The sequence below is a fragment of the Equus przewalskii genome, chromosome 6 (assembly GCF_037783145.1).
Source record: "Equus przewalskii isolate Varuska chromosome 6, EquPr2, whole genome shotgun sequence".
NCBI classification, from domain to species: Eukaryota; Metazoa; Chordata; class Mammalia; order Perissodactyla; family Equidae; genus Equus; species Equus przewalskii.
Window position 1 is genome coordinate 69741142 of NC_091836.1, and position 24132 is coordinate 69765273.

At 43.8% G+C, this 24132-nt stretch overlaps 1 protein-coding gene across 4 annotated transcripts in view; it reads left to right on the forward strand.

Annotated features, from left to right (window-relative positions):
* Window positions 1-23615, forward strand: part of P4HA3 (prolyl 4-hydroxylase subunit alpha 3) — a 37027-nt gene extending 13412 nt beyond the window's left edge. For all 4 annotated transcript variants that reach the window (XM_070625839.1, XM_070625837.1, XM_070625836.1 and 1 more), the window contains 9 exons: window positions 4000-4051; window positions 6543-6706; window positions 7223-7399; window positions 11837-11901; window positions 14390-14549; window positions 16921-16983; window positions 20624-20692; window positions 22075-22171; window positions 22993-23615. In XM_070625839.1, coding sequence (XP_070481940.1) covers window positions 4000-4051; window positions 6543-6706; window positions 7223-7399; window positions 11837-11901; window positions 14390-14549; window positions 16921-16983; window positions 20624-20692; window positions 22075-22171; window positions 22993-23063 — 918 coding nt within the window. In that variant the 3' untranslated portion in view covers window positions 23064-23615. The remainder of the gene's footprint in view (window positions 1-3999; window positions 4052-6542; window positions 6707-7222; window positions 7400-11836; window positions 11902-14389; window positions 14550-16920; window positions 16984-20623; window positions 20693-22074; window positions 22172-22992) is intronic.
* The last annotated feature ends 517 nt before the right edge of the window (window positions 23616-24132 follow it).

Genomic DNA, 24132 nt, shown 5'->3' on the forward strand with positions numbered 1-24132 from the left:
AAAAACTTCCTAACTTGTCACAAAGTTCACAGAGCTGGAATTAGAGCCCAAGTCTGTCTGCCTCTTAGTCCGGCACTCTTTCCCATGTGTTGACAGCTTTACAGTCATCGTCTGCCATGTAGGAGGCAGTCTCACCTGGGCAGCAGCGGCTGCATCGACGGATGTTTGATGGGTACACAGTCAATGTAGATCACTCTTTTGCACTCTCAACAACTCATAACTCTTCACAGATGTTATGCCATGATATTGCCAATGTCCAAGGAAGAGGTTTGATTTTCATCCTCTCTCATCTTCCATCAAGTGCAGCTGTATCCTGACTAGCGTCCAGCTACAGAACGGCTGTCATTGGTCCGTAGCACCAGCTCAGTGCCTCCTCCAGGTGTTGTTTTCCTTTGGCATTGTTGATCTACAACCTGTTGTGCCTCATATGGAAGCTCATTTCCCTGAATGTGGGAGCTGCCGTCTTTTGGTATAGCTAACTCCGTTTTCCACCAGAGTTGTAAGATCTTCAAGAATAGGCTGGGAAAAATCACTACAGAGTTAATTCCCTAGAGTTTCCAAAGCTAATAAACCGTTTCTGCTCCATACATTCCTTTTTCTTTCCCCTTTTTTCTGAGAAAAGGGAGGAGGAGGATGTGGGTGGTCCAAAACCACGTGTCGCTGCCAAAACAGATTCATTCTCAGTGCAGCAGGCGGTCCTGTTCCTCTCATGGACGTTCCTTGTAAATGGATCTTTGTTGTAAAACTTTGCAGGGTTCTATTCCTAACTCTCCTGCTCCATTGCTACATATTAAAACTGAAATAGAATCACCGCGATGCAACAAAGGGCGAGAAGTAATTGAATTTTAAGAGAGGAGGAAAATGGAAAATTGACATGGAGACTCAGAGAAGATAAACTAAAGCAGCTTACCCTGAATGACAGGGTTTTAAGCACAATGCTTGATTATTAGTTTTGTTTTTTTTCCTGTGTGATGACTTAGATTTCTCCTCTACTCACTGGCAGACTCTCCCTTTGCACAATCGTGCTTTGTCTGGTAAATTTTATTCATCTTACCAATGTTCCCTTTTTCTGAAGTCTTCCTTATTTTGAAGTCTTCTTTAATTCTCCTTGAACTCCCCAGGCTCTCCTTCTTTGTGCTCATACAGCGTATTTTTTTATGTCATTGTAATAGAACACATAGGTATTGTCTTATAGACAATTTATGGTTGCCTTTTTACCGCCAGCAAATTAGGGATAAATGTCCCTCCATGGACCTTTCATTATCATATTAAATTATGTATGGTGGATATGTAGGTATGATTATATATCTATGCATACCATGAAAAATATTATATAATGTCATATTATATATAATACTGTGTATTATATAGTACTTTTTAATGATATATTTTGGTAAAAAATTATTTCACTCACTGCTAATAATGAGAGACAGTAGAATGTAGTAATTAAAACATAGGCTCTCAAGTTGGACAGACCTGGGGTCAAATTCTGTGAAAACCTGGGCAACTTACTTAACCTCCTTGGACCTCAATTTTCTTATTTTTAAGAGGGGAATAATAATGATGCTGTGGCGGCGTGGATAATTTTCTGTCTAACCTTCTGAGTTCTTGGCTGAGAACTTCCTGTGATAAAAGACAGATTAACAAGAGGAAAAATAAACAGAAGTTTACTAACATGTGTACTTCCTGTCTACATGGGAGACACCTGGGGAAAATGAGTAACTCTGAGGTGACCAAAGCCGCCACCTTAAATAGTGTCTTCAGCTAAAGACAAAAGGAAGAAAGGTGTTGGGGGAGGCCACTTAGAGGAGGTTACCAGGAAAAGCAAACAAGGGTAAGGTTATTATGCAAACTTAAGTGGATGCCTTCTCCGTTAATAAGATTCTCTTGTGATTTAGAGTCGTCTTTCTCTTCCAGGTACACAGAGGGAGACACCCTTACAAATAGAGATTTCCTTTATAAATTTACATTTCCCTTACAGAAGGGTAACTTCTACTCTGGTTTTCAGAACTTCTCCTGTGTCTGATATTTCTTAAAATATTTGGCTCAAAATAATCCTTATGCCAAACAGGCATGTTTTGGGGTGGCATATTCTCCCCTTCAATGCTCGCCTCAAAGGGTTGTCATGAGGATTAAATGAGCTAATGCATGTAAAGCCCTTAACACAATTCATGACACATACGCACTCAATAAACGTAAGCTGTTATTGTATTATACTCTGCACGAGTATGTTTTGTTTTTTCATTTAACATGATTTAGTCAGACATTTCCAAAGAAATTTAAAAATCACATCAAAAGTAACTCTAACTTTGTTCTTGATAAAATATAATTTTATGTCAAGATAAAGCCCTTGAGTTTTAAAAATATATAAAATTGTGTTTTAGTTCTCTTCATTCAAAAGAGTGTGAAAAGCTACAACCCTGAGTTAATATCTGACATTATTAGATATCAACAGATTACTTAACTATCCCTCTGTTAAGCATAGAACAGAATAATTTATGATATTAAATAATTAGAAACAATCTGTATGTCCAACAGTAGCAGAATGGTTAGGTTGTCTGTGATGTAGCTTCTAGGTGGAATAAAATGCAGCCATTAGAAATGCTGACTGTCTTGCACACCCGTGTTTATAGCAGCACCGTTCACAACAGTTACGAGGTGGAAGCAACCCATGCGTCGATCAACAGACGAATGGATAAACAAACCGTGCTATACACATACAATGGAATAGTATTCAGCCTTTAAAAAGAATAGCATTCTGACACATGCCACAACATAGATGAAGCTTGAGGACATTACGCTAAATGAAACAAGCCAGTCACAAAAAGACAAATACTGGATGATTCCACTTATATGCGGTACCTAGAGTAGTTAAATTCAAGGAGACAGAAAGTAGAATAGTGGTTACCGAGGGCTGAGGGGAGAGGGAAATTGGGAGTCGTTGTTTAATGCGTACAGAGTTTCGCTTTTGCAGGGTGAAAAATTCTGGAGATTGGTTGCATAACAATGTGAATATAGTTAACAGCGCTGAACTGTATACTTAGAAATGGTTAAGATGGTAAATTTATGTTGTGTGTTTTTTACCACATTTAAAAATAATAAGTAAAAAATGCTGTCTCTGAAGACTATGTAATGATATAAAAAGTACTCCAGGGAACAAGGTAGAGCAAAAGAATCAGGATATGAAAATGTATAAGACATGGGATTGTAACCAGGTACGCTCTATATATTATCCAAAGTGCTTGGAGAGTCTGGGTTTCTGTGGAGCATTTTTTCTCCTATTTCTCATAGGCTTTGTAGTGTGATTATTGGTATTATCATTAAAAATGAATTTTTAGCATGCAAAAATAAAATGATCAGAAGGCAATACACTTCTCTCAGTTCATCATCGTTCATGGCACCCAGAGCAGGATCGCGGCCCGCCTCCACCGGGCTCTGTTTCCCAGGTTTGTTGGAAAGCTCCTGTTTCCTTCTGACCAGTGTCGCCCGAGGTTGAGTGGCCTTCATTACTATGCAGTGGGAAGGGTTCGGTTTACTTCTTCCATTTCTTCCCTCCCACTAACTTTGTAGACTCTGGGAAGTACTGAGCCTGGAGAACAAAGTATATTTTTACTACGGTTTTTATAGTTCCATATTAAGGTGAATAATAAGATACCCCAAAATAACACCCTGCAGTTACGTGGTTTACATGCTTTAAGATTTGAAGGCACTTCAGGAAAGTTTATTTTCATTCCTTTTTCTACCTTCCCTGGTAAGGGTGGTAATAAATCATTTGTAAATGAGGAAAGGGAAGAGACCTGATTTGCATCAAGGCTGCAAATCCTGAGCTAGGACAGGACCTCTGAAATTCTAGCCTGCTGCTTTCAGTGAGTCTTACTATCTACTATGGTAAGAGTATTTCATAGTTTTTAAAAAATCCATTTAATGATTTGGTCAGAGGAGATATCCTCAGTGCAGTTAACGCTTTCTTTTCTTTTTTCTTTCTTTTTTTTTTAATAGGCAGGAAATGTTTCATGCGCCCTCAGCCTCTCCCGAGAGTTTCTTCTCTACAGTACGTATTGATAAAAAGCCACAGCTCTGATTTACCAGGAAATTCCTTCTGCTCCTGGCCTTTAATCCCTGCAAGTGAAATACAGCTATCTATTTTTATTTTTCTAATTTTATAATCCAAAGCTCATTTCTAATTTTGGATTAAATATTACTTACGTACTGATTGCGCATCAGGGGAAATTTTTCACTTAATTGGAAAATGCTAAGAAGATTTTGTTACTGCACAAAGGGCACAATCTGCTCTCTGTGAGACAAAAGCCAGTCATCAAGAGGCAAGATGGCGGCAGAGAAAGGGCATTTCATTACAGCCTGCTAGCAAGAGGGAAGATGGCCGACTAATGTCCAAAAGAACCACCTTAAGGGGGGCACAGAATCTTGAAGCAGATATATAGGCCAGCAGGTTATAGGGGAGGGAGTTAGGAACGTTGACCCTCTGGTGTTACAGACTGGGAGTTGCCACATCAGATCTTTCAGTTTTCATTGATGATGGCTATCAGCATAGACTGTCTGTTTGGGGGGGTCATCACATTCCTAAGGAACTCAAAAGAATGAAGTTATCGTCTTATCGCAGCTGGGAGGTATATACACTAGCAGGGGTCATAAAATCTACAGAACAGGTGGATCTCCTGGAGGGTGCAAATCCAGCCGGGTTAGTTAGAGGTCATTCAAAGTTACAACATGGTTTCTTTTCTACAATATGGCTTCCCTTGTGTCAACCTTTTCTTGAGCTGGTTTCAATATCAACCTGTCCCTTTCCTCCTCCACTCCCCACCAGTTGTATACCAATGTTGCTTCAGTGAAGAACAGTCCAGAATTGGGAGCCAGTTTCTTCAGGGACATTTAAAGAGCTGGGTTTTGGGAGCAGACCTGAGAATGAATGAAATCAGTGAGAGCTGTGTCTGCCAGGAGAGTGACTCAGCAGGATTATTCCCTTTTGCTGCTTTCAAAGAGATATCACTTCTTCCCTTTAAAACAGAGCTTGCTTTGCTCTGCAGGCATCCTGCCCAGTCAGCGCAGAGTTCAGCTGCAGCCCTCTTCAGGGAGCCCCTCGCCAGAGTTAAACAGGGGAGAGACTTGCCAGCTTAGCTGTCTGCTTGGCTATTGGTGCTTAAAATTTTGGTGGTAGATGGCTTCCTAGGTTTGCCTTTAATAAGATATTTAGATACTAGCATAAATACATAATCACTATTATGTTTTAATATTTGTAAAGTCTTTCATGTGGGACTTTACAATTATGTTCTTATCACTTTTCAATGAATCCTAGTAACATTATTCGATTCTGATACTTTGGCAAACAGAAGGATAAGGAAGTAGTTGCATGATCTGGAAACATGTGGGCAATTAATGGTACAGGCAACATAATAACCCAGCCCCCCTTTATTTCTTTGTACTTGATCTATTAAAATCTCTGCCTCTCCCAGAGAACCCAAATTGTGCGCTATTATAGGTGGATAGATAGGACAGAGCAAATTGAGATTCCCAGTTCCATTTCTGGCTTTGCAGTATTTTCATTTGTGTTTTGGGCTCATCATTTCCATTCTCCCACACTTCATTTCTCCTTTTCTTAAAAAAAGGGTGGAAATTTCTCTCCCCTCCTTTTTCCAAGGTGCTGGTGGTGGTGGTGGTTAGAAGCACATTGAGCTCCCCAGAGACAGATGCTTTGGCAGCATTAGAACAATTCAGCCCTCCTTCTGAAATGCGCTGAAAAACATGCACAGAGGCTAGCAGACCAAGGGAGCTGCCAACCCACAGGGCACTTGCCCCTAAAGTGGTCACAAACAGGTGGGCACAAACAAGGCACAAGGCCTCTGTGGGAACCCAGACTAGAACCGAAGTCTGGAACCCCTTTGTCCCATACTGCACTGCTCTGTGTCTAGGCCAGTTAGGAATTTTGAAGGCCCTAGTAGAGTTGGGAATAAATTAGCTTCCAGTTCTCCAGGGAAGAAGAGGTTGGGTCTCTCTGCTGTTGGCTTGGCTCTTTGAACTTCTCTTTCATAGCCCTTACTTGTTGTGTTTTGTTGTGAGTAGTTACTTAATGTGTCTTTTCTCCCTCAGACTCTAAACTCTGGGAGGTTAGCCTCTAGCGCAGTGTCTGGTACATGGCACTTATTCACTGAAGATTTACGGAATGAATGAGTGAATGAATGAGTGGAAGAATGAAGCTTCTTCCCTATACATAAAACTTTAACCATCACTCCATCCTAGAGCTGCCATCTCGATGACCCCTTGGTTTAAGTACCACTTACCCTCCCAAAGTCCGGTGTGCCTTCAGATCTACCAGGCCCAACTCAATCTCAATTAATTACTCCATTAATACCAGATACTCTTCTGGCAATGAGGGCCTCACATCCTCCTGTGCATGGACACAAGGAGTTATTCGGAGTGTCCAGTTGTCAGTCGTGTGCAACAGTGATGATGTGGGAAGCCTTGGCAGCACTCCTTGCCACCACTGTTTGTTAATCTGTATTATTCCTTGCTGTGATTTCTCCCAGGCCCAGATAATAAGAGGATGGCCAGGAATGTCTTGAAATATGAAAAGCTCTTGGCAGAGAGCCCCAACCAGGTGGTAGCTGAGGCTGTCATCCAGAGGCCCAATGTACCCCACCTGCAGACCAGAGACACCTACGAGGGATTATGTCAGACCCTGGGTTCCCAGGTAGGATTCCTCGGGGAAAGAGTTGGGGGAACAGGCTTGGCAAGAGAGGGAGATGGTAGAATTGGGACAGTGTGAGGGGAAAGGGCTGATGCATTAAAAAAATGTGAAGCTCACCTGGATGCATCAGTGACCACATTTTGAATCTCTTGCATTTCAGTTTTTTATACCACAGTTCCCCTAAATTGGTTTCTGCTCCCAGACTCTTCTTCTCTTTGTTTTTTGTTGTTTTTTTTTTTTTTTTTTTTGGTGAGGAAGATTATCCCTGAGCTAACATCTACTGCCACTCCTCTTTTTGCTGAGGAAGATTGGCCCTGAGCTAACATCTGTGCCCATCTTCCTCTACTTGATATATAGGACGCCTGCCACAGCGTAGCTTGATAAGCAGGGCATAGGTCTGCGCCCAGGATCCGAACTGGCAACCCTGGGCCCCCAGAGTAGAGTGCGTGAACTTAGCTACTACACCACCTGGCCGGCCCCAGACTCTTCTCTTATGCTGATTCTAGTCTTTCCTTCCAGCCCACACACTACCAGATCCCTAGCCTCTACTGCTCCTATGAGACCAACTCCAGCCCCTTCCTGCTGCTCCAGCCCGTCCGGAAGGAGGTCATCCACCTGGAACCCTATGTTGTTCTCTACCACGACTTTGTCAGTGATTCGGAGGCTCAGAAAATTAGAGGGCTTGCAGAACCATGGGTGAGTGTCCCCAGAGCCTGCCAAGAACTTCCCTTTGTGTCTTCACATGCCTGGAGCTCAGGAATGTGAGAACAGGCAGCCTGAATAACTAGACACTTCATCAGTCCAGTTCAAAATGCCAACCATTCCATAAAACTAATCAATGGTGAGAAAAATCACAGTAGTGGTTGCTTCTGGAGGGAGGGCATTGGCTGGGAAAGGGAACGTGGGGATTTTCTGGGGTGTTGAAAATGTGCTCTCAATATCTTGTTAGGGATGTGGAGTACTCGGCTGTATGCATTTGCTAAAACTCAGAAAATGGTACATTTGAGATCTTTTTGTATCATTGTATGTAAATTTAACTAAAAAAAAAGTAAAAGGACCCTCCCCCCAGGTGTCAGTCATTCCATGTAATTGGTAGAAGAAAAAAATGGGTGAAATGAAAGGGCAAGGACTGATATCCTAGTACAGATTTATGGAATCACAGAGTGGAAAGATGATCTAGTTCAACTTTATTTTGCTAAAGAGGAAACTGAGGCACAGAGTGGGGCAGGGACTTGATTAAGGTCACACATGAAGCAGGAGCCAGAGCTGGAACTTAGAGGTACATTGATTGTTGCTCTGTTATTCTTCCTTCTTGTGTCAGTTAGCTTAGGTTAGGTTATGTTTGGTAACAAGCAGCCCCACATCTCAGGGACAATAACAATAAAGGTTTGCTTCTCCCTCACATTACGTGTCTGTCTTGGGCTGGCTGCCCCACGCTGTCTTCACTTTGGGACCCAGCCTGACACAGCGGCCTCTGCTTGGGACATTGCCAGTCTCATGAGAGAGGAAAAAGACAGAGATGGAAAACTGCCGGCTGGCTCTGAAAGCTTCTGCTTGGAAGTGCCAGACATTACTTCGGTCTGTGTTTTATCGGTTAAGGCCAAGTGTGCGGCCACCACGGCAGTCAACAGGGAGAGCATGTCTAGTCTTCCCCAGGGAAGGCGCTGCAAGTCACAGTGCTGAGCTTGATGTCGATGGGGAGGGCACGTTTAATCCTCCTCCAGGAAGTGTGGCAAATATTTAGAAATAATACAGTCTACCTCACCACCATAAGCATGTTGCCTCTTGGCAAACGGCACGTTGAGACTGTCTCAGAATTACTTGTGTCATTGTGCCCTTAATGATGTGCCGTTCTTCCAGGCAGCCATCCAGTCATCTGTCAACAGAACGGAGCCTGCTGAGTACCAGACACTGTGCTGAGCGTGGGCTTTTACAGAGAGATTGAGTATTGGTCCTTTCCCTTTAGGAGCTTACTGAGGAAAAGGGGAAAACAGACGTTGAGCATACAGTGGGATGCGTGCTGTGACAGAGGTGTGTGCAGGCAGCTGTGCTGTGGCAGCATAAAAAGAGGACCTTCCTCTGAGGGAAGGGCAGTTGGTTGAAGAGCAGGTGGGGGGAGAGGAGGAAACAGAGAAGGCTTCCCTGTGGGTGTGAAATTCATCAGAGTGACAAGACGGCAAAGGGTATTCCAGGAAGACAAAACCGTATGTGCAGGGGCCTCATATGCGATGTGTTCAGAGAATGAGGGGAAGCTCGGTGGCTGACGTGTGCCAGGCGGGAGTGAGAGGTGATGGAGATGAGGCTAGACGGTGAGACACCATTAGGACGCACCGTAAATACCGTGCTGGGGAGTTTGGACTTTATTTCATAGGTGGGGTAGAACAGCTGGACAGTTTTAAATAGGAGATTGGTGTGATCAGGTCTGTGGATTTTAAGGAAGACTCTGACAGCAAACATGGATTGGAGAGAGAAGAGTAGCAATAATCATTTTATCCAAAAGCCCCTCCAGTGAAGTTGAGAATCTTTTACAGAAGGTTTTTGAGATGATTAAGCTCCACTGGTGAATTGGAACAATGTATTTTCAATAGCTTCAGTTTCTCAGTGAGCCAGCGGTAGCGTTTGGCCAGCAGCTATTTTTTCCTTGGACCAACTCTGTTGCCATGGTAACAGGACAGGCGGCCCACCCGGAGATATTTATTTAATCTTTCATGGCCAGGTCATCTACTTGGCATGCACAGATCTTGCCACACTCCCTTCCCCCAGAAGCGTCTTGCTGGAGTTGCTAATCCCTGTCTAGTCTTTGGCTCTGCCAGGAACAAGCCCTGGCTTGTATGGTGTGGCTGCTCCGTGGGACCTGAGCACAGATGCCTCAATGGCTTGTGATGAATTTATTTGCTTCCTATTCACTATCTCTTGCCCAAAGAATGCTCTCTTGTCAGTTCTCCCCCATCCACATCCTGTCCATCCTTCAAGACTTAGTTGAAACCCCATGCCTCCCTTGGCCTGCTAGCCCTGACCATTCTAGCCCATTTTCATTGGTTATTTCACTAGGAACATTTTTTCAGAGCACTTTTTGGGGCTACCTACAATACCCCTCCTCTGAACTCAAAGCTTTTGTCATCAGTTGTTTGGTACTTTTGTTTATTCTGCCATGTACGTGAAGTTTGGTGTCACTAACAGTTTCGTGGGTCAGCATCCTGTCTCCCCAAGTAGACTATAAACTGGCAGGGCTCATACGTTGTCCTTCTTGAAATGCCTAGCTCCATATTATGCCCATCGCAGCCAGAGTAATCTTTAAAAGGTCAAATCTGACCATGTCAAGCCCTTCCTTAAACTCTTTGAGGGGTGACTTTTGTTCTTGAATGATTCCAAAGCTCCTTGGCCTGGCTGCTGCCGACCCTTTCTGCAGCCCATCCCCCTCGCACCCCGCACCCCAGCTGCACTGAACAACTTGGATCTCCGTGAACGGGCCGTGTTCTCGCCAGCCTCCCCACGCACTCTTCCCTCTGCCTGAAACACTCTTCCCTTGGCCTCTTTTCAGTTGTCTGATTCCAGTCGTCTTTTGGGCATCCTGGGATGCCTTTCTGTCCCTCATAAGAATGGGCTAGATGCTCCTTCTCTGTATTTCTATAGCACCCTGCACTTGCCCAGTAGGGCCCCGTTGCAAGACGTGTCTGCCTTCCAATGTTGTATTTCTGGTGCCTACCACAGTGCTTAGCATGGAGATCAACCAATAAATATTTGTCCCTAAAAATGAATGACTTGTAGGTGTACAATAAATAATTGTTATAAGGAATTAAGTGCAAGGTGACTTCTTAATGGAGGGGAGGGTTGGAGTGGAGATTCCCTAGGATTTTTTTTCTTTAAACCACTGATGTTGCCCTGAAAGAACAGAAGGGAGCATCTCTCCTCTATGAATCTCTCCTCCTCCTTTAGGAATCTCTCCTCTTTCCTCTGTGACTAGCTTGGGGGAGGATGCTGGAACAACTGGCAAAGGACTAGAGAGAGGCAGTATCAGTCACCCACGGAGTTCCTGTGTCCTGATATCGTAGAGAGACTGAGAGCGACTTCCTAGAATGTGTTGTTCACATGCTGCATTTACAGCTAAGGAAACAGGTCCAAGGAAAGGAAGAGGCTTTTCCCAGCTTGTCTACTTGGTTTAGCAGCAAGAGCAGTAATATGACGGAAGCCTCTGCAAAGGGAAGTGGTGTCTGTCTTGTGCGGGTCATTGCCCCGTGCTTTGCTCTAACTGCGTGTGAAGTACCAGGGCTGGATCTTTAAGCATGGTCTCTGGTTCATTCCTTCGTTTGTTCATTTCACCAATATGGAGCACCCACTCCCTGCCGGGCCTTCTCTGGACCCTGGGGATGTAGCATGGACAGAAGACCAAGTCCTCACCCTCATGGAGCTGACATTATATGACAGATGCAGAAGTAGACACATCCTTACATAAGTAAACAGTATTTCTCTTTCTGTCCCTGGTACAGTGCTTTTGCAATAAGAAGCCACTTTATTTAAAAATAATTTAAAATTTATATCCAGACATTCAGAGCAGCATAGAGACATTCAGTTAAATAGTGACCTCTAACCTGTTTGGGATGTTTTTTCCCCCCATAATCAAGGCAGTTGCAGCAAAAAAGATTTTGATTTTCTGTAAGGAAGGGCTTTTGTCAGAATTGCTCAGAAGGAGCAGGCTTCAGAAGGTGGAGAGTGTCCTGTTGTTGGGGGTGTTCATTTAATTTGACAAATGGCCAGGCCCCATGCCACTGGAATACAGAGATGAATGAGAAATAGCTCTTGTTCTTACGGAGTTCACAGTCTTGCGGATGTAAAAGGGATTCAAATATCAATTTATTTCAGTTCAACCAACTTTCATTGAGTGCTTAGTGTCTACCAGACGTGATGCTAAAGGTTATTTTCAACTCTGAGATTTTTAGGTCACTTACTGCTTCTTTTTCCAAGCTCGATAGCTATCGCTAAAGTAGTAGTAGCAGGTGCAACATATCTTTTAATCAGGGAGGAAGTGGCGATTGTTAGATTTATGTTTAAGAGAGGGGCGTGTCTGTGGAAATGACAGAGCCCTTCCCTTCGCATCATAACCACTTGGACTTTCTCTTCCGTCCTTCACACCAGCTACAGCGATCCGTGGTGGCATCCGGTGAGAAGCAGTTACCAGTGGAGTACCGCATCAGCAAAAGGTGAGAGACATCCTTCCTTGGCAGGCACTCTAGTCATACCTGCTGCCTGCCGTTGAGCCCTTGGCACAGGTGATTGAAGGTCATCAACAGCCATTCAGGGGCCATCAGAGATGCCACTCGAGGACCTGTAGTTCACGTTTATATCTGTACGTTCTTGTTAAGAGGAAGAATTTTCCACTCCCCTCACCCAAGGGCCTTCCACAGATTGTTATATGGTCTGAGGACTTAACTAGGAGGCCGTTAGGGAAAGACTTGACAAAGCTCCTGTGCCCTAAACCGGAAAATAAATGTGTAGTTGTTCTCCCAATCAGGATTGCTTTTCCAAAGAATACAGTCCAGTCCCCATTTGGAATTTGACTTTACCAGATTCCATTCCCACCTCTTGACTCATAGTCAAAGCTTGACTTGCCAACATCCAGGCAAGAAGGATGGCCAGAATCTCTGAATCTGATGGCTTCCCTAGAGGGCAGATTCAGCGGGGAGCGCCCAGCTTTAGCCCCTCCCCTCCATCCCTGGCCATCCCTCTGCAGCCCTTGATTTGTAGTGTAAGGACAGGACTAGTGATACAGTAGGAGGAAGGGTCCCCATCAGAGCCATGGGAGACAGTGACAACAGCATCCTTGGGGAGAGGCCAGACCTCAGGATGAGTGGATGGTTTTTGTTGCCTTGGAAGTGAGGCGAGTGATGAAAGCTTTGGTTCAGAATCATTTGGCGTAACTTATTTGGTCTGGTACATTTAGAGACCTTTCACATTAGGAATTATTCTCTAAACTTTGGACAGTCCATACAACCTCAGCTTCATTGCTCTCCTAAACTTTCTGATATTGTAGTGTCAAAGAGAAAATTCAGCCTTCTATTTAGAGTCACTGCTTTTAGGGGAGTAGGTGGTATTCTTTTTACTTTTCAGGTAAAGAAACTGAGACACTCATTGCCTCTTTCTTCCCTCCCATCCCTCTGACCCCTTTGAATTTTGGTTCTGTCCTCACAACTTCACTGGAACTGGTCCCTCAAAGGTCACCAGTGAACTCCTAATCGCCAAATCATTTTTCTGCCCACGAACCTTCACTGGCTCTCCACTACCCACAGAGCCCAGTTTTCTTACCTCGGTGTCCTCAGCTTTCTGCAACATGCCCTCAACCTACTTTTCCAGGCTCATCTCCCATTACTTCTTTCATAGACCAGATGCTTTCCCATTTGTACACACTGTGTATTTTCACGCCTCCCTGGCTGTGCTTAGGCTGTTTTTTTCAGCCTGGAGTACCCCTGTTTCTTTTCCTTCCATTGAAATTTTATGCGCCCTTCAAAATTTGGCCTACACGTCACCATCTTACCTCAGTGCCCCAGTCAAAATTAATGTCTCCTTCCTCTGTGTTCCGAGCACTTTACTTTAAAGGCTGTTTCTCATTTTTCATTCGACCTTGATTTGTACTCAGTTATATTTGTGTCTTTTCCCGTGAGCTCTTTGAACACAATAGCCTTGTCTTGGATATCTTTGTAAACCTAGGAGCACATAGCATAGCACGTCCCATGCGCTCCATAAGAGAGAATGAACAAATGAATCCATCATTTATAGAGCAAAGAAGTGGTCTTCCCGTGTCCTGCCCAGGCTCCTCCCTTCAGAGCCTTCGTCGTCTCCCCAGGAAGCTCACGGCCTTTTCTTGGGGAGCACTGCCTCTCTTCCCGGTGACCTACGTTCTCATTCCAAATCCTCCACTTTGTCAGAACCTCAACAAGACATTCAGGAAAAGGGACTGAACTTTGCTCTTTGGGCTTTGAACTACCCTGATTTGTCTTGGAATAGAGCAGAAGAGCAGAGACTTTTCTGTTTTACAGCAATCACTAACGTACAGCTGACAAAGCATCTTCATAAGCATTTTCTCTCATGATCTTCACAACTCTGTGAAGTAGGTATTATTATCATCCCATTTGATAGATGAACAAACTGAACCTTAGTGAGGTTAAAGGTTAAGTGCCTGACATGGGGTCACGCAGAGGATCAGGGACTGGTCTTACTAGTCTGAATTCCAAGCTGTTTCCATTGCACTCAGCTCCCTCTGTTGAAATGTCTCTAAAACAGAGCAGTTTTAAAGGCCAAGTTTGTCTTCTTCCTCTTTATATCCCAGTGCCTTGTGCTGTAAACCTTTACTCTGTAGCCTCAGAGCCTAGCACAGGGCCTGGCATTCGGCAGGCCTCAGAGAATGTTTGTTGAATGAATGAACATGTGAATGTTGAGAGAGAGACAAAATGGACTGGGCAGACTTAACATGAGTGAGTAGGTAATTACGCGTTTGTGTTAGCTTCCTGTCCTCCCTTCCTCCCTCCCTCCTTCCCTTCCTTTCCCCATGCTTTCTTCCTTCCTTCCCTCCAGACCTCCTGCCTCCCCTCCTTCTTTCCTTCCTTCTGGCAATTGACATCATTCATTCATTCACAGACATTTAGTCATTTCTGGCATCAGATCGCTGATGCTCTCATCTGTGGTGTGTTTTAGTGCCTGGCTGAAGGACACCGTTGACCCAATGCTGGTGACCCTTGACCATCGCATTGCTGCCCTCACAGGCCTTGATGTCCAGCCTCCCTATGCAGAGTATCTCCAGGTGGTGAACTATGGAATCGGCGGGCACTATGAGCCTCACTTTGACCATGCTACGGTAACTATGGGGTCAGTGACCAATCTCCTGGGTAGGGAACCAGGGTATTGTTTATTTCCCTGAGGCAGAGCTCTTATAGGGCTCTCAGGGAATAAGTGAAATCTTAGAACAGAAGTTCTTGTTCCAGGAAGATCTGAAAGCCTTGGTTTCAAGCTGATTGCTGCTGACTCATTTTCTTATGCCACCATCCTCCTCTCCAAGATTCGCTAGTGGGGAGAAGAATGTGGCCTGTCCTGGAGTCTTCTGTCCTGCTTCACTCAGGGACTTCCCAGTGAAGATTGTCCTTCCTCCAGTCACTCCTTTCTTTATGATCTCAACTGCTCGTCTTTCCTGACAGATACTCAACAAATAATTTTTGAGGATTAAAAGATATCCCCAAAATTGATCTATAGATTCAACCCAAACTTTATAAAAATCACAAAAGGCTTATTTTTATAAAAATCAACAAGCTGATCCTAAAATGTGTATGGAAATGCAAAAGACCTAAATTAGCCAAAACAATTTTGAAAAAGAACAAAGTTGGAGGACGTATACTCCCTGATTTCAAAACATAATATAGAGCTCCAGTAATCAAGGCAGTGTGGTATTGGTGTAAGAGTAGACACATAGGTCAGTGGAACAGAATAAAGTCCAGGACGTTTATGGTCAATTGATTTTTGACAAAAGTGCCGAGGAACTTCAATGAGCAAAAGATAGTCTTTCCAACAAATGGTACTGGAACAATTGAATCTATCTGTGAAATAATAATAATAGTAACAACAATTTTAGAGCCTTTCCTCACACCATATACAAAAATTATCTCAAAATAGATCATAGACCTAAATGTATAATGCAAAACTATAAAACTTTTAGGAGAAAACATAGAAAAAAATCTTTGTGACCATGAGTTAGGCAAAGATTTCTTAGATAGGATAGCTAAAACATGATCCATAAAAGAAAAATAAAAGTGATAAATTGGACCTCATCAAAATTAAAATCATTTGATTTTCAAAACACCATTAGAAAATGAAAAGACAAGCCACTAACTAGGGGAAAACATTTGCAAATCATGTATTTGATAAAGGACTCATATCCAAAAATACAAAGAACTCTTATAACTCAATAATAAGACAACTCAATTTTTTAAAATGGACTTCTTTGAATTAATACTTTGAATAGGTTAATAATCAAATAGATTATTTGAATGGGCACTTCACCAAAGAATATAAATGAATGGCTAATAAGCGCATGAAAAACTGCTCAACATCATTAGGGAAATGAAAATCAAAACCACATGAGATAGCACTGCACTCCTATTAGAATGGCTAAAATAAAAAGGATCATATCAAGTGTGGAAAAGGATGTGGAAGAACTGGAACCCCCATATGATGCTGATGGGAATGTAAAGTGGTACAGACACTTTGGAAAATAGTTTGGCAGTTTCTTAAAAAGTTAAACAGGGCCGGCCTCATGGCTGAGTGAGTTTGCGCACTCTGCTTTGGCGGCCTAGGGTTTCACCAGTTCGGTTTCTAGGCACAGACATGGCACCACTCGTCAGGCCATGCTGAGGCGGCATCCCACATGCCACAGCCAGAGGCACTCACAGCTGGAATATACAACTATGTACTGGGGGACTTTGGGGAGAAGAGTAAAAAAACAAAACAAAACAAAAAAAACAAAACACTGTGCTAAGTGAAAGAAGCCCAACACAAAAGACTACATGTTTTATGATTCTATTTATGTGAAATTTCTAGAAAACGCAAAACTATAGAGACAGAAAGCACATCAGTGTTTGGCCGGTGTGGGGGATGGGAGTAGGAATTGACTGCAAACTGACGTCAGAGAACTTTTTCAGCTGACTCAAGTGTTCTAAAATTGGGTTGTGGGAATGGTTGCACAACTGTTAAAATTTACTAAAACTCATTCAGAAGTACTCTTACAATGGGTGAACTTTATGGTGTGTAAATTATATCTCAATTAAACTGTTTTATGACAAAATGTATGTCTTCAGCAAATAATGGGGAACTCTAGTCTTATGACTTGGTGTTCCTACAGAATAATTATCTATAATAGGTTATATATTAATTTCTTTATTTCGTTGAGAACCTGAAGGTACAATTAACCCTTCATAGAGTACTTTCACTACTGACAAGCAATTCTGTTTGATTAGTATACAATTCACTTAATATGAGTATCTAATAAATTAGTAAAAGAAAAAAAGTATATTGAGTATGTGCCAGCAGAGATGGGCACACACTCTACTAGGTGTGGCTCAATGCCGTATCCCATCTGTGACACTCCCGTTTTTCTCTTCCCTGTTTTATGGCGGAATCATGGCTGTTACTCTGATGCCATCTGCATGAAATAATGATATGTTCTGTTTTTGTCTCAGTCACCAACCAGCCCACTGTACAGAATGAAGTCTGGGAACCGAGTTGCAACATTTATGATCTATGTGAGTCTTGCTTTGGAGGGACCAGGGCTTCTTACTTAATGACTATTTATATCACTTTTCTTTTATGGTTTTCAAAGCAATATCAGATTTTGATTTTATCTGATACAGCACAAAAATCTCCAGGACTTCTGTGAATTTCAGATAGCATTTTTGTTAGCACTGTAGGAGATATAAAGAAATTTAAGTCCAAGTTCCTGCTCTCAAAGAGCTTACAGTGTGTAGACCTGAATGTGACCTTGTTGCAGGCAATGATTAGGATGGGAAGTGGGGTCACATTGGAAGCCAAGAGACCCTGGGACCTCACCGACACAGGAAGAGGACGTGAGAATCTCTCTCTTTGAGGTCCCATGGACTAGTTGGTGTTGAAAAGCATGGACCTATAGATGAGGTTGTGGAGCTGCGAGGGGAAAGAGAGAAGAGAAACGAGGCAGCTAAGATCACAAGAGGGAAGAACAGAGAGGCCTACAGAGAAATTCAGTAAATGTTGCCCTCTCACATGTAGTGAAAATTCTCTTCCTTATCTCTCCATAAAATCTTCAGCAAAATCTTCATTACAGCCCTTTAAAAAATAAATTGGCGTCCTCTCCTAATTTCTGACCTGATCCTACAGGATTCGGCCCCAGTCTTTATCGTCTCACCTAAACCCTTCCCTTCAGATCATATGGGTTTACCTCCTTCTCTATGGACAAGTCATAATTTCAGTCATCTGTCATTATGAGAGGTGTGTTACTGTCAACTGAAGGGATAAACATGCTAACTAGAAGGGCTCTATATAACACTCAACGATGAAGTCCTGGTTTCAGGCTCAGCACACTAGCAGACACCCCTCCCCGGCATCCCCTCTTTTCTTAGTGCTGTGTCTCGTCTCCACAGCGCAGCCAAGAAAGGGCGATCAGAGGCTGGCACTCCATGGTCTTTAGTGCTGGCAATTCCAGCATGTTTTTTCATGTGGCTCAGTTTTATACTTCCTGCAGAACACCGCTTCTAATGGTGTCTGGCCTCTGGTGGTCATTCTGAGTGTTCCAACAGGCACAGAGGGATAGCTGACGTCAGCTCTCCAGGCAGAGGGCACGTCTTGGATCAACAGCTGGTTGCATCTCTGGTTGATGACTCAAGCTGGCATGGGAGGTCACAGGCAGTGACGAATATTGATATCAATCAAAGACTAGGACATCTAGGGGCCAGTTTCTCTCTGTTCTTTGCCTCCGTAATATCTCCTACAGCTGGTTCTCTGGTTACAAAGGCCCAGTTACTATGGTAAGGGTAGCGTGGATGCAAGAGCCCAGCAATTTTATGGCGGATGCGTGTGTGTGTGTGTGTGTGTGTGTGTGTGTGTGTGTGTGTGTCGCACGCATGCGCACATGCATGTGTATTTGGTTTTAAGCATCTGAGACAGAGTGGAAGGGAATGTGCTTTGGGTTTGGAGTCACTTCGCCTATTCTGGTTCTGCCACTTAATATGTGGCCTCAGCACCAATCACATCAATTCTTTGAGCTCTTTTTCTTGCCCTGCACCCCTCACAGGGTTGTCATGAGGATCTGATGAGATAATCTAAGGGGATTTCACTCTGTAAAGTTTCATACAATATGCCTCTGTCATTGTATCCCACAAAGCAAGTATGGGACCCCGTAAAGGGGCGCCTGCGTCGTGGGACCTAGGAAGTGCTAGGTTGTGCCCAATTCTTTCATCTTCAGGTCGGGGTAAAGACCATCGTAAACATTTCTAAAGACAAGTATTAAGGTTTGTGGAGAACATGAGAGTAATATTGTAGGGAGAAAATAATCTTTAAGATTCGCAGAGGATTGAGTTATAATCGAGTTAGTGATTTTCTGCTCAGACTGGTAGAAGATCAGTCCCGGTAGAAAACAGTGGCAGGTTCACAGAGGGAAGATTTCCCTCTCCTCCCCTCAGATCTCATAGTCCTGCTCACCAGCTTCATAGCACGCAGGTCAGGTTCTCTTTTTAAGCTGTTGGACAAGTCTTTCCTTCCCCATACACTGTGAGACCACAGGTAAAGGAATGCAGGAAAGTCCAGGTTCCTTCAGTTGTATCTTGCTTACACCCACAGTGGCTGACAGTGGGGGTTAGAACAGAATCATCCAGTTTGTTAGCTACTTAAACACAAGCAGCAAATTGTTGCTCTCGTTGCCCTTCCCAAAGGGATACAAGGGAAGCCAAGAAATGTTATAAAAATCACCACTGCCATTTCCAGGTTCGGAATCCCCAATTCAGTTCAGTTTCCTCCAACAAGTGCCAACATCCTACCTCCTAGAGCCCTTGTGTAACTCGGGTGAATATGGTGGCATCCATGAATGTTCTGGTGGACAGTTAGCCAGGGGGACGTAAGACTGGCACTCTCATGTCATGCTGCTGGTGAGAAAATAATTCAGCAGTTATGTCTCAAAAGTGTTCAGCATGTGCATACACTTTTCACCCAATAATACCAATGTTTGGACTCTTTCTATGAAAACAATCTAAAATGCAAAAATGACTTTATTCATTAAGATGTTCAGTGCAGTGTTGTTTATAATAGGAAACATTTGGACATGACCTGAGTGTTCAAGAGTACATCATCAAGGCTATGAGCAGGGACTTTGCAGTTAGCATGGGCTCTGTGCAAATCCTGGCTCAGTCACCGAAGAGTTATGTGACCTTTTGTAAAGTACTTGATCTCTCTGAGACTTGGTTTCTTCATCTGTAAAATGTGAATAATGACAATAACCATCCTAACTTATAGGATTGCTGTGAGGAATAAGTGGGATAATATATTGGTAAGGACTTAGTATAATGCCTAGCGTATAGTCAGTGCTCAATAAATGTCAGTTATTAGTATGTAAACTATAATAAGCTTTTTTTCTGGATGGCAAGATGATGAGTAATATTATTTTTCAGTATTTTCCTGCATTTTTCAAAATTTTTATGGTTTTTTTGACAACCAGAAAAAAATCTTCATATTAATAAAACACATCCATCGTTCTAGAATATACCAATGGTGAAGCTCTGTGACTGAGCTTACGTAGAGAGGGACTGAGTGATCTGGGAAACACCACAAAGATGTAATCAGTAGTTCCTATGATGCCCAACTTTCAAAACTAATTGTTGTAGTCTAAACAGTATTCTGCAAGCCACAGGTCATCGTCCATTAGTGGGCTGTGAAATAAATTTAGTGGATCTGGTCTGCATTTAAGAAATCTGAACTAGAAGAGAATAACATAAAATGGAAAATAACAGAGGGTATGTCTTATAGTAAGAATGTTTTATGAAACTTTTACTTCAGAGGGGTGTGTGTGTGTGTGTGTGTGTGTTTGTCTTGGGTTGTGACATAAACTATAATTCTTCCTGAGGGTCTCAAAGTTTGAATCGCTTATTGTAGCCCTCAGTAAGGTTGTTAGCTGGAAGGATATAGAAAGGGGGAATTCCTGAATATTATCCTTCGTGGCCCCATAGGCAAACGCTGATGCCGTTGAGTAGGCTCCTTAATTCCTAAATTGGGTGTTTGTCTTTCAGTAAGTATTTCTTGTAGAGTTGAAATAGGGGAGCACAGGAGGGAACCTAAACAGAAATGGCATCAGGGGCCAAGTAGGGCAGAGCAGGGCATCCAGGGGCTATTTCAACCCTGGCTCTCCCTCTGGCGTTCTAGCTGAGCTCGGTGGAAGCAGGAGGAGCCACAGCCTTCATCTATGCCAACTTCAGCGTGCCTGTTGTCAAGGTGAGTGGGGGTCTGGTCCCAACAGATGGTGGCTATAAGAGTGAAGAACTAACACCCTAGTTTTCCTGCTGTCTCTGCCTGCAAGCTTATTCCTGGGAGGGGGGCAAAAAGAGGTCTTCCCTGATTCCCAAATCAAAGATAATCCCTCAGTCTTCTTGATGACCCCATTACTTGTGCCTCTATTTTTTATTTTATTTACACTTACATTACAAGTAGATGATTACGTGTCTGCCTTCTCTATTACAAGAGAGCTCCTCAAAGGGAAGAACTCTATTTTACTCACCTTTGGATCCTCTACGGCAACTGGTCCCTTCACTCATTCCTTCAGTAAACATCAAGGGCTGGAGACACTGAGGGTACTGAGGAAGACTCAGTTCTCGTCCCCCAGGAGCTCACAGAGAATGGGGCACAGGCAGTGACAACGTATTGTAATAAGAGCTATGGAATCAAGTGAGACAGAGGAGGGTCGTGTGGCGAGAGGTTTGTTTAATGAATGAATATTTCCCTCAGATTTCAGATCAATCAAATTCCCTGACAGCCCTTACCTGACTCAGGAAGTCATGACTATAAAGCACTTAGCAGACTGCTGGCACATCCTAAGCATTTCAAGAAGTAAATGCTGGGTATCTATGAAAACTCGGGGCTGGCATCTCTCCTAGGCTTGGGAATGCAGTGGCTGTCACTGCATCCTGGAAAGCTCTCCAGTACTTGGGCTTTGTCTCCTTCTAATGGCCCAGGTTAAAGTCAGTCTATAGGAAATGTATAGGGAAAAAAGCTGGGTATAGGGGAAAAAAAGCATATTTAGGATTTGGAGTCAAAACACCTGGGTTTGAGTTAGCTCTGTCTTAGTTGCATTATTTAAAGCCCCTAAGCCTCGACTTCCTTGCTGGTAAAGTGGGGATTGTGATAATGCCTTCTTCCTGGGGGCGTTACACTCAGTGTCTAAGGAAGGGTAGGTTCTTAGTTGTATGAGGGATGTTTTGTTCCCCATTGTGGTTCTGGATGAGTGCCTCTCCTCAGTGATCCAGCGACACCCTGCGCTCACTGTTCTCTCAGCACTTGTCAAACTGTCTTGTCCTGGTCTGTTTTTATATCTGTCTCTCAAACAAGACTGAGCTCCCTGAAAGCAGAATTGGACATGATTTGTCTCCGCCTCCTCAGGGCCTGGAACACAGTAGGCCCTCAGTAAATGATGTATGCATGAATGAATGAGTAAATGGCAATTTAGGCCATTTGGTGCCATTTTACCCATGCCTTGCCCCCAGTCTGCATGGACAGCTTTCTTGTTTAATGACATGCATGCATTTGTTCTCAGTCATGTGCTTCCAAAGGACTGAGATTCTGGGTTGACCGTCTCTGGGGCGGGGCCCTCTTGTTTTCAGAATGCAGCACTGTTTTGGTGGAACCTGCATAGGAGTGGTGAAGGGGATAGTGACACACTTCATGCTGGCTGTCCTGTCCTGGTGGGAGACAAGTGGGGTAAGGCCTCTTTCTGGGCACGAGAATGGGGTGAAGGGTTCAGAGTAAAGTGAAATGGGGATGGATGGAAAATAGCATAGCCTTTTCATTCTACAAGCTTCGTTACAGTGCCACATTGTATTAAGATCATCAGATTCTGGGTTAATTGCTCCCAACAGATTGGGAGCCCGTAAAGGGCAGGGATCCTGTCACAGAGCAGGTACCAGAAAAAGTTTATTGACCTGACCAGCTGGATCTTGATTCGTAAGCACAGCTGAGGAGGACTATGGTGCTAAGTCCCAGCCCTCCATCCAAGGAGAGAACCATCAAGCCATGATGACCTCTACCATTTAGTGCCTCCCCATGAGGAGATGATCAGACGAGGAAGAGATAAATAAGGAGCACATGTATTTATGTCATATATGTGTCCAAGAGCACTTAGTTCTAAAGACTGAAAAAGAAGCAGGAGAGGGATTCCGTGCCGAGATGGACATTGGCAGGAGAAGCCACTCCCTTCCTGTCGTTACTCTGGAATGGCACCATGGGGGAGGTGGGCTTTTAGGAACTACGTGAAGGAAAGGCAGATGACTTTAGTACCACAGGTTGGAAAATGAGTCTGTAGTAGACAGGACCTGTCAGGGACTTTTTCCAGGGGACGATTTGCTATTTATCTCTGTTGGAGGCAACAGCTTGTGGTCCACAGCAGGGCTGGGACTAGGGTAAGGCAAGTGAGTTGCCCAGGGTGCAGAATTCAAGGAGGCCCTCACACGACCCCGTGAGTGAGCCCTGCTACTGTCCGCCCTGCTGAGCCTGCTCTCTTCTTCCTCCCCATTCTCTCTCAGTGGCCAACAAGTGGATACACGAGTATGGACAGGAATTCCGCAGACCCTGCAGCTCAAGCCCTGAAGACTAAAATGTTGGCAGAGAGAAGTTGGTGGAGTCTGTGGCTTTGCAGAGAAGCCTAAGCCAAAAGCTAGGGTGGTAGAGGGAAAAAGGAGAGCAACCTTCTGGAAGAGGGCCTTGTCAGCATTGCCTGTTCATTGCAAATGGGAGACAAGGAACTGGTCTTTACCAGGGGACACCTGAGAACTTATGTTGTTTCTCCTCAAGCCATGAGAGTCACGGTAGAATGAACAATACAAGGGAGGGGCAAGAAGGCTGGAGAGAGAAGTTTCTGGAGTTCAGACATTCTCGGCTGAGAATCTTTGGGGTTTGGTCAGTGTGGCTTTTCCCACTTTGAACCTTGACCTCAGGGGCCCAGAAGTGGCAGTGAGGACACCTGCGGGAGGGGGCTAGCCCGACTCCTGTGGCTTTTGCCCTTCTACCCACTGACTTCAGCTGAAGACTGAGCAGGGAGTGGCTCTGAATCAGGAGTGTACCTCATATGATGACTTTTTTTTTTTAAGCAGAAAGCAACTTTTTTGTATGATTTTTTAATACAGTCATTAAAAATGTTTACAAATCATTTTTCACAACTGAGAATATTCTTACATTATAATGTTGAGTGAAAAAAATCAGAGTATAGATTTTATGTTATAAACTCAACTGGGCTCACCTCCCACCACTCCCCTCTCTCTACATTCCAGGCGCATGACGTTCTTTCTCTTCCTCAGACACATGACATTCTTTCTGTTCCTCAAAACCGCCACGCTGGTCATCGTCAACATTGTTCCACTAGTCAGACCTTCCCATTTGCTGACCCCTCAGATCCTCCCATGGCCGAGCTCTTCTCGTCATTCCACTTCTGGCTCAGTGTCACTTGAGGGAGGCCTTCTCTGACCACCCGACCTTCCAGCCACTTTCTTTCACATTAACCGATTTTATTTTCTTCATATCGCTTTTCTCAAATTGAAATTACTTTGTTCATTTGTTGAAATGTGGTCAGTTACCTTCCCTGCCGGGTGAGTGTTTTAAGACCCCACTCTGCTTTGTAAATGCCTCTGCTCTGGCCCACCTCACTGAATTTCAGTATTCGTTTACTT